At 41.1% G+C, this 15,152-nt stretch overlaps 1 protein-coding gene across 3 annotated transcripts in view; it reads left to right on the forward strand.

Annotated features, from left to right (window-relative positions):
* MTHFD1L (methylenetetrahydrofolate dehydrogenase (NADP+ dependent) 1 like) overlaps positions 1-15,152 on the forward strand; it is a 152,450-nt gene that overhangs the window by 92,772 nt on the left and 44,526 nt on the right. For all 3 annotated transcript variants that reach the window (XM_066994190.1, XM_048076933.2, XM_048076935.2), the window contains 2 exons: positions 7,041-7,148; positions 8,900-9,052. In XM_066994190.1, the coding sequence (XP_066850291.1) occupies positions 7,041-7,148; positions 8,900-9,052 (261 nt within the window). The remainder of the gene's footprint in view (positions 1-7,040; positions 7,149-8,899; positions 9,053-15,152) is intronic.

The raw sequence follows: 15,152 nt of genomic DNA on the forward strand, positions 1-15,152 counted from the left end.
AGCCTGTCCAGCCTGCAGAACAAAGGAGAGCTTTGTCAACCTGAAGCCATCCATGGGGAATGAGGCTAAGCAGCACTTCTGGGGAGGTATTCAAGCAGTTAACAGCTTCAGCACCAGTATTTTCCTTCCCCTGCTGGGAGCGTAGTAATAACTAGGGCAAATCTTGAGCATCTCAGCCTCCCGTTTTGGCTGCCCCTGCCTCTGTTGTGCTGTGGCAGTGTGGTGTGCACTCATTTCTTCCAGATGTAGCTTCAGCTGTTAGAGATGGGCCATCAGAAGGTAAGGGTAGCACCAAAACAGAGGAAACTGCTAGCAGCAGTTCTGTGTGCATTAGCTTCGGTTCCATCCACTGCCAGCAGTCTCCAAAAACAATGAACCAGGGTGTGCATACAGCCAAGGGAAGGACAGTGGCCTGAAGAGGAGGGTAGTCAAGAGGGGCTCGTAGGGCCTGCCTTTGAGGACACTGAGCTCCAGGAAAAAGACCCCAGGCAGATGATGTTTCTCTTCGTTTGTAAACTGGTCACCTTTTTAATTCCAATGTAATTAGGAAGTGGGGAGATTATTTTCTTCACCCTCCACTGATAACCTAAGCTGTGGAAACCATCCATCACGTGTCTTCTGCCTCATCGTCCCAGTATACCTCTGTTCTTTGCCTTGGAGGCAAATAACTTCTGTTTTTAAGTCCTTCATAAGGCACAGTTCAGCAAGGTATAGACACTCAATGGAATGTCCTTAAGCACTACTGGAGTAGCATAAATAAATAAAAATAAAATTATATATGCTCCTTACGGAAACTTTTCCTAACAGGCAATGAAGATCATCTCCCATCTTGAAATGCCAGCTGTGCTTACCTCCAGGATGCACCAGTCTTTAAACTACTTCCCCCACCCCACTGCTAGTGAGCATTTAGCAACAAAGCCACATTAAAGAGGAATCCCACAGGGCTGTACCAGCCTCTTCTCCCACTCCCATCAAAGGGATTTTGGTGGAGTCTGGACACTTTTTTTTTCACTGAATGGGATGTTCTGGGGTTGGAAGCTATCTTTGTTCCACTCCATCTCTTTTTGGTGTGTGTAGGCCCGTGACGGCACTGCACTTTTATGTTTGTTTTTATTATTTTCCTATTCTTCTCATGAATCAATATTCTTCCCAGCACAGCTGGGATTTCAAAGCTGGGGAAATGGAATATAAATCTCTAAGGCCACAGGCTTAGGTGTTGATTCACAAACTGTTTAACTTGACTGAATATGCTTTTCCGCAAATTAAAAAACAAAATCTCCTCCTGTGCCAACAAAGGAAGAAGAGTGCTAGAGACTTGGGAATCCTTCTGTCAGCCACAGATCTTCTGGAACCAGAATATACAGATACTTTAATAAATGTGTTTTTATTTTATCCAAGGGAAAAGCTAGAAGTAGGAGTTTGAATGTGCAGAGTCAGCTATTGTTTTAGCACTGCACTCTGTCACCCCACACAGCACCTTCAGCCATACTCCCATCATATGTTTTCATTTGGCCATGTTCCCAAGGAGAGGAATGAGTGATGTCTGCATACTGTTCCACTTAGTCAACCAGCGCTAAGTGAAAGCACTAGTTCTTTATTATCGCTTCCAGGGAATGCATAATTTTTTATTTTTTTAAAAGTGCCACTGCCTTGAATTTTAAACTATTTTAAGAATTTGTTATGACACAAATCCAGAGGTTGGTGATCATGTAAATGAACTAGTGGCAGTATTATAGGCAGTGGGACTGAAGCGAATGTTTAAAGAACTTGAAGTATCCAATGTGTGATGCAAGTGATGGTGCAGTGAGTGGCTTTTCTATATTCTCTGGTTAAATGCATGTTTTTCAGCAAATCTTAAGTTTTCTGAGGTAATAAATTAGTTTAAATTTAATGTTTGTCATAACTGTGAAGAGATCCTTTCAGACAGAGGTACACTGACTGAATTCAGGTATTCAACTTAAGCTAGATAACACCAGTGCTTCTCGTAGTAGCTGTGCCATTTGTTGAGACTTCAGAGAATGAAGACTGACTACAAACTTACAGCTGTTGGTTCTGGCTTTTCAGGGATGTTTTCTGTTGGATCCAGTTTTGGTTGGGAAGAGTCAGGAGTGTTTAATAGCTGAAGGAGGGAAGGAAGGACCAGGAGTTGTTTTTAGCAATCTCTGAGATTGGCTTTGGGCAGTTAAGAAGACAAACTCCTTTCTTCAGTAACCAGAGAGCTTATAGTCATAAATTCAGGTGCCCAGACGTGGGTGCAAAAGATGGGAATCCAAAGCACAGTCCCTAGCCAGGTCCCTGGTAATGTGAATGTCTCATTTCACGTAGTACCAACTTTTGACAACAAGACCAATGTCAAGAATCCCATCCCTAGCAGAGCGTCCCTGCCCTGCTGCACTCTCTGTGCCGGTATGTTTCAGTGATTGGTTTCCAACACTTTGAGTGTTTCTTTCTGCAGTGATGAGGTTTAAACCATATCTGTCACTATTTGTCGTTATAGTAAACTGGATCTGCAAACTGATTTGGGTTAAGATAGCGATATTTTTTTTTCCTGTGTTATGTTTTAGCCTGGCTCGCTTTCTCTGGTATGTGCAGCTGCACAAACAGTGGTGCTGCCCTCTCGGTTGCACTGCCACAATGGTGAGTGTGAGCAGCAGAGTGAGGGAGGAGCAAGGAGGGGCCATGTAAGTTGGTCTGCTGTCCTTGGAAATCCTTGTAAGCTCCACTTGGAAAAATGATAATCTTCAGGTTGCTGTTCTAGTCAGAAGGAAGAGAGAAAGAGTGAAAACAATGTTAGAAAAAGCTAGCAGAAATTAAAGCTGTAGTATATTACCTTGTAGTAAAAAGTATGTCGATGATAGTTTTGGAAGATTGAGGACTGTGTATAGACAGTATTAATTTGTACTAACATCACGTCTTGCGAGGGAGGTGGCCTGGAAGCAGCAGTATGGCTGAATGACGACAATGGTGTGATTTCATCTTGGATAGTCAGCTCAGTCTTGAGAATGACAGACTCTCCTCTTTATTACTGCTGCTTTCTTGGTTTGATTGTTCTCTATCAAATATTGAAATGTACTGCTTACACAGATACTGTTCTTGTGAAAGCAGTTTGTGCGCCTTTGCTGTAGCGCTTGTTAGGCTTTAGCCAAGGAGTTAATCCTGTTTATGGTGTGGGTGCTTGGCAGCCTCAACAAGCATGTGTGTTTGTGCTTGCCTCAGAAGGAGCATATGGCTTTGGTAGCTCTGCATGTGCGAGATTTCAGAAACGCATATTGCCTCTAGTAGGGCTGGGATGATCAGCTGTTTCTCAGAGCAACACCAAAGCTACTTAGCTGTCAGCAGATATTCGTACAGTGTGGCCCTGTAGCACCTTCTTACATTCAGTGTACGTTTACCTTGAGCATTTCATGCCACCTTTTTCTTGAGAAGTTAAAACTGAATTTGAAAAGAATTCTCTGAAGAAGCCACAGTTCCATCAGCATTAGTACTAATACATGGTTGCGTTCTATAAAAGTCAGTTTTTGCCTAAATTCATGTTGTTTGTTGTGTAGCTGTCACCTGTCCTCTACTTAAATGTGCTTAGTTGCATAACATTCATAACCTTCCTTAAAGGAAATGAAACAGGAACAGCTTTTATTGCTGATCCTAAATCTTACATACTTTTGACACGTGAGTTGTCTGCACATTTTATAAATATCATTGTCACCGTAGCAGGTCAGTTAGCAGAGGTGCTGTGGAGCTAAGTTGGTGTTTGTAAAGGTGCAGTTCAACACACACCATCCAGGCAGGACTTTTTGTTCTCCTTTCATTGAGAAGGTTTTAATGAGGACTTGCAAACAGTTGCATCAGTGCTGCTGAAGGTGATGCATTGTCCTTTGAGAGTAGGAATCACAGACTGGCTGGGGATGGAAGGGACCTCTGGCAGTCATCTGGTCCAACCTCCCTGCTAGAGCAGGCTGTCCAGGATCATGTCTAGATGGCTTTTGGAGATCTCCAAGGAAGGGAACTCCACAGCGTGAATGAACAACTAGTTCAGGAATGCCCTGGGCTATTGTAGGAAATTCTTGGATGAAATACATGACATACAGAAAAACTTATTTTTTCTAAATGCCTGAGAGATGTGGCTTCTGCTGGCAGATATTTGACCAAGGTGTTTAAGGTATGACTAGGTAGCTCACAAGATTTTTTAGAAGCTCGGTATCAGCTGGAGTAGAAATCCTGCTTAAAATATCTTAATTATTTAGGTACTAAATTATTTTTCAGCCCCTTTGAATTCAGCTAAACTCTTTTCTGTATGAGTTAGCACTGTGAAGCATTGCTACATATGGTGTATCCTTGTTCCCATCAGTGAAAGTATTTCCACAGTAAAGTGCAGATTAATCAACAGATTTGTTGAGAACTTAAAGCTAAACTTGCCCATAAAGACCAGACAAGAACAATGTAGAATTGTTCCTACAAGTGTCCTGTAAACATCCAGAGTTTTACTTTGTCGAATGCGTAAAAACCCTCTTGAATTACAAGGACTTCTTTTCTAATAAGTACCATTATGCTATTTTCACCTGAAATGAATTGTATTTCTCATATAATCTAGTACGTGGCTTTTTTTTTTTTTTGGAGAATACTTTTGTAAGTTAAATTTAAATTAAATTTTCCAGCAATATTGCTTGCTAACTGACACACAGAAAACTTTTTAGCTCAAAGTGCTCTTACACACTATGATTCTAAACAGATGATCCCTTGAAGATCCCACTAAATACTAAGAAGCAGGTGGATCCTTAGCACAGTATAATGGACTCTTCTGCTTACTTCTGAAACTTCAGGAAGGAAGCATATTCCGACAGTGTGCGCATACATGGGCTGTGTTAATGTGTGCCTCCCTGCTGATTTCTGTCTGGGTTGTGCTCAGCCAAGTCTCATCTACATGCGTTGTGAGGTTAAATAGGCTCAAACTCGTCTATAACATCATGTGCTTGCCTCACCCACTTGACATATACATGTGGTGGTCTCAGAAAAACAGTTTTGTTTGCCAGTCACACTCTTGCATCTGCTTTCCAACTGGTGATTCTTTTGAGGTTAAATTTGCAAAATTTGAGGTGTGGTTACTGGCTTGAAAATTTTCCAAAATGATGATGATGATGTTTTTAAAAAAAAAAATAATAAATAAATCTATAGGATACAGTCGCACTGTCCAGCTCAGGTTCAGTCATGCAAGAAGCGTAGCACATCCTGGGAGATAGGGTGCCCCTGCCTTCGTTAAAGCAGTCTGTGGTGATGCTAGCCAGAACCCTGCTGCAGTCTGTTTGGAAACTACGGTTATAGTTGCTGGAAGGAGGCTGAGGACATAGTAATTATGCTACTGTCAAATTAGTTTGAAATATTTTGAGGCAAATGCAAATTGAATCTAAATGAGCATTTACATCTCAATGCATTTACTGAGATTTAAGCAGAAAGCTGTTAGCTTTGATGTTGGCCTACCGATAACGAGTAGGGGAATTCCTCTTGCCTTTGCTTTTGCTGTTTCTGTTAGTTCTTCACTGCCAGCAAAAAGCACCCAAAGGGCAAGCTTAACAAATGTGTTTTGCATTTCTTCCACTGCACTCTAGACTGCAGCGGGCATGAATGTACTTTATAATCAACCTGGAGGAATTTTCGTCTTCTGATGGCTATCCATGTCACTGAGGTATTCTACTCAGGTTAATGCTGCCAGGAATTATATCCAGGATATTCGCAGTGTGTTATCTCTAATCCTCATTAGATTTTATTGCCCTGCTTGGATTTATTTAAAAAGTCTGAAGTCAGGAACATGACATCATTCCACCCAATTAAGGTGCAATAATCATGTAGTCAGCATGTTCAGAAGGTGTCTTGTGGTACATCTTTAAACCCTTCTCTGAAATTTCTTATGTAAGGGAGGGATTCTATTTGAGACTTACTGGCTTTTAGCTGTATTATATTTAAGCTGTTTGAAAGCCTGGCAAGCTTCTTGTCTTGTGATGTCTCTGTTACTGGAGGTCTTCATTAATGTAAAGGCAGACTACTTGAAAATTTCATTTTTCTAAAATTTAATCATAACTACAAAAAAGGTCAGCCTGACCCAGGCCCTTCAACTGATGCATTTTTGCAGGAAAAAAAAAAAAAAGCATTACTTCTAGATAGGCATTGCAAAAATATGATTAACTGTGGAACTTCCTATAAATGCGCTGGGTAGTCTGTTATTCACATGCCAACTACTTGCACTTGTTGGAATAAAACTAAATACTTCGTGTGTTTTGGTGCCTTTTGTGTATTACTTGCTTGAGATTACCAAGTCTTTGTTCCCAAGCGATGTCTCTTTGTTCAGCATTTCTTCTGCGTGTGTTGTGACTTAAATATGTTCGAGTACAAATTACAGGTGAGGTGTCCCCTGGGGTATCGCATGCGTCTCTGGCCATCTGTGGTCAGCACTGAAGTAGCTGAACTAGTGCAGTCTATCCCTCATCGTCCTGTTCACACTGAAAGAAGCAGAAGAGGTTGGTTTGTTTAGAATAGGCTATAGGGGTCATAATTGTTGTCTTCAAGGCCATGCAAAACAAAAGGAATGAGAATTTACGCTAAAGAGATGATGGCACAAAAAGTAAATGCCTGACCTCTCCACAAAAAAACTGTATGCTGAAAATCTGTGAAAAGATTTCCAATGGCCTAAATATGAAAGTCTGAATCTGCCTTCAAGTGGAAGCTGTAAGGGCAGGACACATATTCAATTTGAGATTAATAATGTGATGTGGATACTAATAGCATTTGGAGCTGAGTTTAGTGACTTCATGCTGCCAACTCTGTAATGCACAAATAGTACAGATCCTACATGATGGAGTAGCTGACATCATGATTCTAATTCATGTACCTGTAGCCGAGCATCATATCCATCATGAGTGTCCTTTGCTTGTTAGCAAGCCTGTTTAAGAAGGATGAACCTAAATGAGAGATTCAGATTTCTCACTCAACAAATAAGATTCTAGTTTCTCTTGGCTTGTGTTCATACTTGTATTGTTTCTCTGTCTCTGCAGCTTCCTATTGTTGAAAAAATACGGATCATTGCTCAGAAGGTGTATGGAGCTCAAGATATAGAATTGTCTCCTGCTGCACAGTCACAAATTGATCGTTACACCCGGCAGGTAAGAACACCAGTGAATTACATGGTCAGTTACCTGTTAGATGAGAGTCTCAAGAGACCTGAGGTGGTAAAAAGATTCTCAAATCGGAGTGTTTAGACTAGCCTTGCTAAAAGGCATGAGCTTACCCGTGATGTTGAACTGTGGAGGTCAGTATGGATTGCTGTGGATTAGATTAGGTTGAACAGAATGGTTTTCACCTTGAAAGTTATCTTCCTATAACTTTCATACATATCTATGTAAGATATGAATGATGGTTGGAATCATTCTGAGGTTGCTGATGAAATGCGCTTTCTATGCAGAGTGGTAATTTAGGGTTACTGCTTTAAATGTGTCAACTGCACATCTGCAAAAGTAGTCGCTGGTGAATGAGCGTATGAATGTTCATTTGTTCCTTCAAAAAATGAGTTTTCCAACACAAAAGACCTGTGCACAGTTATACATTTTAGTAACAAAGCTCCCAACACTTTGAAATTGTTTGCTTTCATTCATGTTATTTTCAAGGGATTATAAATGCTAGAAGGTGAAATAGGTCACTGTTCCTAAAACATACGGGAGTGGGCTTTGTTACAGCTTGAAAACAGTTTTGAAACCATGTGGAGAGGTGAATATATTTCTGTAAACGTAACAGCTTCTGCAAGTAAACATGGCTGGAGCCGTTCTGTCAGAAAATAGAAACTATGGATGATGTGTCATGGAAAAATTCCTGAGCATGCTTCAGCAAATTGGTCAGACAAGCAGAAGTATAGCCGTCTTCTCTATAATGTAAATCTACTGAGAATGAACTTGATTTTCTAGATGGAAAAGAAGCTTACTTAGTCTACTTGAAGCAGAATAATCCGTTTCTTTATCTTTTCCCCCTGTGATTCTCTAATCCACTTTTAGTCCAAGTGTTAGCGGTATTAGGAAATATTTTCACAATGTCATTAAAGGATTGTCGTCAGCACTGAGCTATAGAGTCAATTCCCTGCAGTGCTGCCTCTCCTCCTGGCCTTGTGAATTGCATCCCTGTTTGTTAAGGCATTGAACAGAAGAGTGGAAGGTGCCTGACTAAAGGTTAATTGATAACCTGGGAGACAACGTGTTGGGAAAGCTCCTGATGGCCTTTCCGTGATTTTTTCCTACTTTTTGAGTAGTTGCTGCACTGTCATAAGTAAAGTGGCTGCCATCACCTTACACTTTTTGTCCTATTTAAAAACAAAGTGAGCATTATGAGCCATTTGTTTTTACCCTTGAGAAGATGTTGGTACTCTTAGAGAGTTTGGGGCTATGAATCCCAGTCTAGGTATATAACTAGGTCACTAAGTCCCAGAAAGAAGTATTGTCTAGAGCAATGTGCCCTTCTGGAATTGTATTGAGTAACGTAGGTTTCTTGTTCAGTGTGGTACTTGTTGTGCACCCTTTTCTGAAAATAGCACACACTAACTCTTGTATAGGCACCTTTTGTACCTAACTGTAGAGCGAGAATCCTCTCAAATAACTGTGTATGACTACAGGCAAGTCTCTTTGGAGGTATGGGCTGAAAAGACATATTGTCTTTCAGCTGAGCTGAAAGCTGAGCTGAAAGACAATAGTGTGTAAAATACAGTATTCTGTCCATTTCTGAAATATTAGATGTTAAGGAACTGAGGTTAATTGTTGCTTATATAGATTTTAGGATTTATAGAAATGCTGATTACAAAGTGAAAATGTGTTCTGTGTTTTCTCTAATCTTAAAAGCATTTTTCTCTCATTTTCTTTCCGTTTTCTGTTAGGGATTTGGAGATCTTCCCATCTGCATGGCAAAAACTCACCTATCCCTCTCCCATCAGCCTGAGAGGAAGGGTGTTCCCACTGGTTTCATTTTGCCGGTTAGTGATGTGCGAGCCAGTATTGGAGCTGGATTCATCTACCCTCTGGTAGGAACGGTGAGTGCTGAGCATTCAACTTGATTACTCCCCTACTTCTGATCCAGCTTGATAGGGAAGTGCATTTCCCCTTTGTCACTAAAAATGTATAGAACCAGGTGAGTCCTCATTTTTTATAATAATTTTATCCTCCCATGTTGTGTAGCTCTATGTTGATACGAAAAGAGAATTAGGAAAACGTAATATACAAAAGCTCTGACTACAGGGTCTGAGACAATGACTCTTCCCATTGTTCCTGTTTCTGATGTTTTTTAGTCTGAGGTACATAGGCACCCTAATCCTGAAAAAAAAAATTATATATATATATATGTTTACATGTCTGTTTCCTTTGATTATTCAATTTGCAGCCTTTAAATAACTGTATTTACCTGATCTTGTTATATTCTGTGTTGGAAGGGACCCACAAGGATCATTGAGTCCAACTCCTAGCTATACACAAGACCACCCAAAAATCAAACTGTCTGAGGGCGTCATCTGAATGCTTCCTGAACTCTGGCAGGCTCGGTGCCATGGCCACTGCCCTGGGGAGCCTGTCCCAGTGCCCGACCACCCTCTGGGTGCAGAACCTTTCCCTCACACCCAGCCTGACCCTCCCCTGTCCCAGCCCCATGCCGTTCCCTCGGGTCCTGTCGCTGTCCCCAGAGAGCAGAGCTCAGCGCCTGCCCCTCCGCTCCCCTCGTGAGGGAGCTGCAGGCCGCCATGAGGCCTCCCCTCAGCCAGCACTGCTCTGGGCTGAGCAAACCAAGGGGCCTCAGCTGCTCCTCATATATTCTTGCCCTGTAGACCCTTCACCATCTTCATATCCCTCCTTTGGATACTCTAATAGTTTTACGTACTTCCTAGTTATGGCACCCGAAACTGCACAAAATACTTGAGGTGAGGCCATGTCAGTGCAGAGTAGAACAGAACAGTTGCTTCCCTCAGCCAGCTAGCAATGCCGTGCTTGATGCACCCCAGGACATATTTGGCCCTTTTGGCTGTCAGGGCACACTGGTAACTCATGTTTATTTTGCCATTGACCAGAGCCCCCCAGATCCCTTTCCACAGGGCTACTCTCCAGTCTCTCATCCCCCAGTCTGTATGTATAGCCAGGGTTGTCCTGTACCACGTACAGAATTTGGCACTTGCTCTTGTTAAATTTCATAGTCGGTGATTGCCAGCACTCTGATCTATCAAGATCTCTCTGCAAGGCCTCTCTACACTCAAGGGAGTCGTCAGCTCCTCCTAATCTAGTATCATCTGCAAACTTACTTAGTATACCTTCTAGTCCTGCATCCAAGTCATTTATGAAAACATTAAAGAGAACTGGCCCCAAAGTGGAGCCCTACGGAACCCCATTAGTGACTGGCTGCCAGCCTGATGTAAGCCCATTTACCCTTTGAGCTCAACCTGCCAACCAGTTATTCACCTATTTTATTATGTATTTGTCTAGCTGTATGCTGGATGTTTTGTCCATAAGGATACTGTGAGAGACAGTATCGAAAGCTTTGCTAAAAATCAAAAAAAAAAAAAAAATCACATCAGCTGGCTTTCCTGGATCAACTAGGTGGGTGACCTTGTTGTAAAAGGAAATTAAGATGATATTCTAGATGCTACGTCTTCCTTCCATTGTGTATTTCCGTGAAAGGAATTGTGCTGGGGGAAAGGGTATGATTAAAAAGAATGCTTTTCTGTGGTATCTGATGAGCCCAATCCATTCCCAGCTATAAGGAGCCTCTCTGCCCGTTCTGTAAAACTAAGTTATAGTGGGAAAGGCATTGGTTTGTAACTGCAGAAGTAGTAGCACCTTCTTTCTCCTTTTTAGAGATGTAAACAATGGGGTATTAAAAATGGCAATTATCCATTTTTTCTAACTGTTCCCTAAAAGTATGGACTTTAGATTAAGAAGCTCCTACTATTTTGTCCCCTGATATGGCTTATGAAAGTATCCGATAAGTTACTGCTCGTGCCCTTTGCTAACCATGCACATCTTATTTCAAACAATAGTTGAACTGCATCTGACGTCTTATAGTATGAATTATTACTTATATGTAGCTGATTCATGGGATGGTCCTAGAGAAGGGATGCAAAAGCTATTGCATTTCCGGATAAGAGTCCTCTCCCAATGTTATCTCATCTTCCCAGAGCACGGCCTGATTTCCTTGTGTAGCAGTACACTTAGGAAAGGCTGAAAGTTTCTAATCTATTGTTCTGAATTCCCTCTGAAACAATCAAGTGTTTGAAACAAGGAAGGAAGTACTTTCTGACCAGGAGAGTTCCTGGAGTTCAGGAAGCTGTGTCACTTTAACTCACTGGACATGGGGATGTGCTTTCCTTCTGTGTGGCTACATGATGTGAATCCACCAGAAGTCCAGCACAGCTGTATGTTTAAATTATGTAAGACTCAATCACTGGTGACAGAATACAGTTTGTCAGAAGTTCTAGTATCTCCTTCATGGCCTAGATTCAAGTTTGAACTGGAAATTGTGTGTCATAAAGTTGTGAGAAGGAGTAAATATGAAGAATGGGCAGCAACTGCTTCAAATCCATGAGGGAGCTATTCTGTAGGATGTCAGAGTGAAATGTTCTTGGGCTAAGCTTTCTGAATGAGTCACACTGCCCTCCTCAACACAAGCTAGCTGAGGTTCAGCCTCATAAATCTATAGGAACTGTTCATAGGAGCAGTATAGACCAAATGAGTTTCAAGGCATACCTCACATCTTTGGTTTGCCACCTAGAATCAAAAATACGGTTCTTATGAAGGACATTTTATACATACATATAAATATATGATTTCCAGTTGAAGGAAATTTTAAAAAATATGTCCAAGTTAGTTATCCTGACTTTAGTGAGAGGTAGTATAGCCATGGATCTTTTCCCACACAAGGAACAGGGTAGGTAGTATATTTTTAGTGTTGTGTGTTCTAGAAGAGTTTTTAGGGTAAGGTGCTGTAGAGACATAAGATCCCCAAGAGAAAAAAATGTAAGTAGACAGCAAGTGATCATTAATTACTTGGAAAATACTGCTAATGATAAGGAATGTGGGACAGAACGTTCCTTAGAACTGTTACAGTTGCTACAAATCTGAATGAATACGAATATGTTCCTAACACCTTTGTGATACAATTCTTTCTCTATAATTAAAAGTATGGCAAGAGGTCCACTTGTTGCCTTTCGGAATTGATGCTTGTAATTTTCAGGAAACACACTCTTGTAATAGGAAAGTGCTCTCAAAAGTAGAATTCTATTTTGCCAGCTCAAGATTTTGTTTGTGTATATTACTGTCAACAATTAAGTCTTAGGGCTTGTTCAAGAAGGAATATTTTTCATGTAAGGCTACTAAACTGAGTCTTCCTTTGACAGTTCTCTTACTAATAAAGCTTTCTGAAAATGTCTGCATCAACAAAGTAGAAAAGACTACAGAAATCCTGGTGACAGCATATGGTGAAAGCATCCAGTCATGACAGTGGGTTAGATCTCTTTATAGAGGGAATTTTTTTTTTTCTTTCATTATTTGCTGGATAATTGTATTAGTGGAAAAGGATCCTTAATAGCTAAGCTGCTTGGAGTCGTCTTACAGCCGAGGTCTTTCTGATGGCACAACACATGCTATTGGACGATTTGTCTGTTAAAGTTGTAATGGTAACTCTGATGATAATTAAATGTTGAACTCCGTTCTCAAAGCATGTTTTTCCTGGACAAGCTCCTCTCACTCTAACCTGTCAGAACTTATCGGTGGTAAAGTAGATTGTTAGAGATCTGCTCCAGTTGAATTGGGAGGAGCATTACAAACAGAAGAGTTAAGTACTGCTGAAAAATAAGCTATCTGCATTAACTAGCATTTGTAGTTTAGCCTCGTCATTAGCATGTGTAAATTAATTAGATTTGTATTTTTCCTAGAACTGTCAGACTTTGTTTTTTTTTTCTTAACTAAATATGTAGTGTATTGTCTTCATATTCTCTAAGTAATATTTGTTTTGTATTATACTTGGCTCTGGTTCCCTTTCAGCATGGAAGTCTTTCCAGGAAAAATGAGCTGAACCTTATCAGAGGAAATCAGCAGTGAAACAAGAGGTGCATTTAATTAACACTGGCACAGCTTTTATCCGAGTTCTCTGTGACCCTGACCGAGAGGGCTACATCACTCTCACAGGTGGACTGTTGACATCATTGCTTGGCTCAACACAGTGATGGCAGGAAGGCTGCTGGAGTACATGTAGGAAACCAGTGAGGTCATTCACTAGCAATGCTTGGGTGGAGAATTACTACATTTTTGTAGTATGTGTGTTTCTCCCCACCCCCACACATTGCACTTTGGTACTTTTTCACATTCAGTCACGTTTCCGTTGTTCTCTTCCGAGTGATGTGCAGGAATGCAAGCTGGTCTTAGAAGTGAAACTTGCCTTCTTTCACCTTTCTGAAGTGACATTTAGCAAATCACCAGTGCAAATAATTTAGCTGTATTTGATTCACAGTGAGATTTTAAAATATGTATTAGCCTCATCCAGAGACGCACTTTTGTTTTAATGGCTTTAAATCACTGACAAGTTCCCAGTGAAGGTGTCTTTGGAGCCCCACCAGCTTCCAAAATCTTCCAGCGAACTGACATCCTTCAGATACCAATGTTTCTGAAGAAAGGATAGTCTGTTACAGAAATACTATTTGTTGTTTCTCCCTGTAAAGAAAGCACTTCAAGTCTCTGGAACCACTTCTGAAATTATACCCTTGGGGAAATGATTCCTGGGACAAACCAGAGGGGTTTTAAATCAGTTTATGGGAATTATAAAGCCCTAATTCACTGGTGGGTGAAAGCCAAGACTGTCCTGCTAAAATATTACCTGAAATTGTGAGGAGGAAGAGACCCTTTTATGAATGCTTTGAGAAGGAAAATATTGTTCCCCGTTGAATGAATTTCTTCTTTTATAGTGGTTAAGAGCTTAAGAGCTATGTGTGTTTTGAAGGTGTTCTTTGAACACAAGCTGGAGTCCAGGCCCACCAAAGGGAAATTAGAATTTCCCAGTGGTGCGTGAGGCCTTAGCTGTCTCCAGGTTGTCACTGCGTCACTCTCTCAGGCTCTCCAGTGAGACAAATGAATAATTATTGGTGGATTGCCTGCCTGTTCCTGACAATCTGCATAACATAGGGTGATTCTTCAAAAACAGGAGTGTTGTGAGATTTATATCTGCCTTGTAAAGCATTTGGCTTATAGTGCATTTTTATATGGTTTTCAAGGGGGTAGTGCCCTATTCAGCATTCCGACCTCTCCGAGTCCAAGTATGTTCCTGGTAATGTGGCATTTGCACCTGTCTGTAGTGTTGCATTGTTGCTGTGTTATAGCAGTGCTCAGAAGCTAGCTGTAAAAAATACTAGCAGCCCTTAGACTTTGCAGGCTGGTTTTGAGATAACTGTAACAAGTGTGGAAAAAGTAACAGGAAAGAAAAGTTAAACTCAGGTGGGAAACATAGATTAGCAATTGTGTAGTTCTCAATTGAAAATTACTAACAGGAATAGAAAAGCCTGTGGGCTCTTCTATTAGGTGATATGCCTTTGCATTTATTATGGTAGGTATAATTCCTCCTGGGGAAGAGGAGGGAGGGGTCTTCTGAATTACACAAGACACATCATTCTGAACAGTGGCCAGGCATGCACATGTGGAAATGCTGAATGATGTTACGCTTGGTGGAAGGCTGATGAATTATTCAGGGTAGGGGTGGCAGGGCAAGGGGTGAGCACGCAAGTAAGATCAGTGGTGAGAAGTCAAGGTGAGGACAGTCAACATTAGTTCAGTATGTTTAAAAGCCAGAGTCTGAGAGATGGGTAGTACAACAGCAACAAATCTACCCGTGTTACTTTGTGAATTGCATAATGTGGTTGTGGCTGTATTGGGTTGGCCAGAAAGGCTCACTGTAGATGAGGCAAAAATAGACCCAAGTGAATGATTTAGCTGAAGGGACAAGGGAAGGGTTGTAGATTATAATAAAAAGAGCTAAGTGGCAGCCTCTGAAAACATCCTGTGTGTGTGGACCAAGAGACAGTTAAGAGTGAAGGATGATCATGGCTCTTTGTAATGAAAAGATGGGAACAGAAGACTGGAGAGAGGATTGGAAGGGTGAGGTTGGCT

Source organism: Anser cygnoides, chromosome 3 (genome assembly GCF_040182565.1).
Source record: "Anser cygnoides isolate HZ-2024a breed goose chromosome 3, Taihu_goose_T2T_genome, whole genome shotgun sequence".
Taxonomy (NCBI): domain Eukaryota; kingdom Metazoa; phylum Chordata; class Aves; order Anseriformes; family Anatidae; genus Anser; species Anser cygnoides.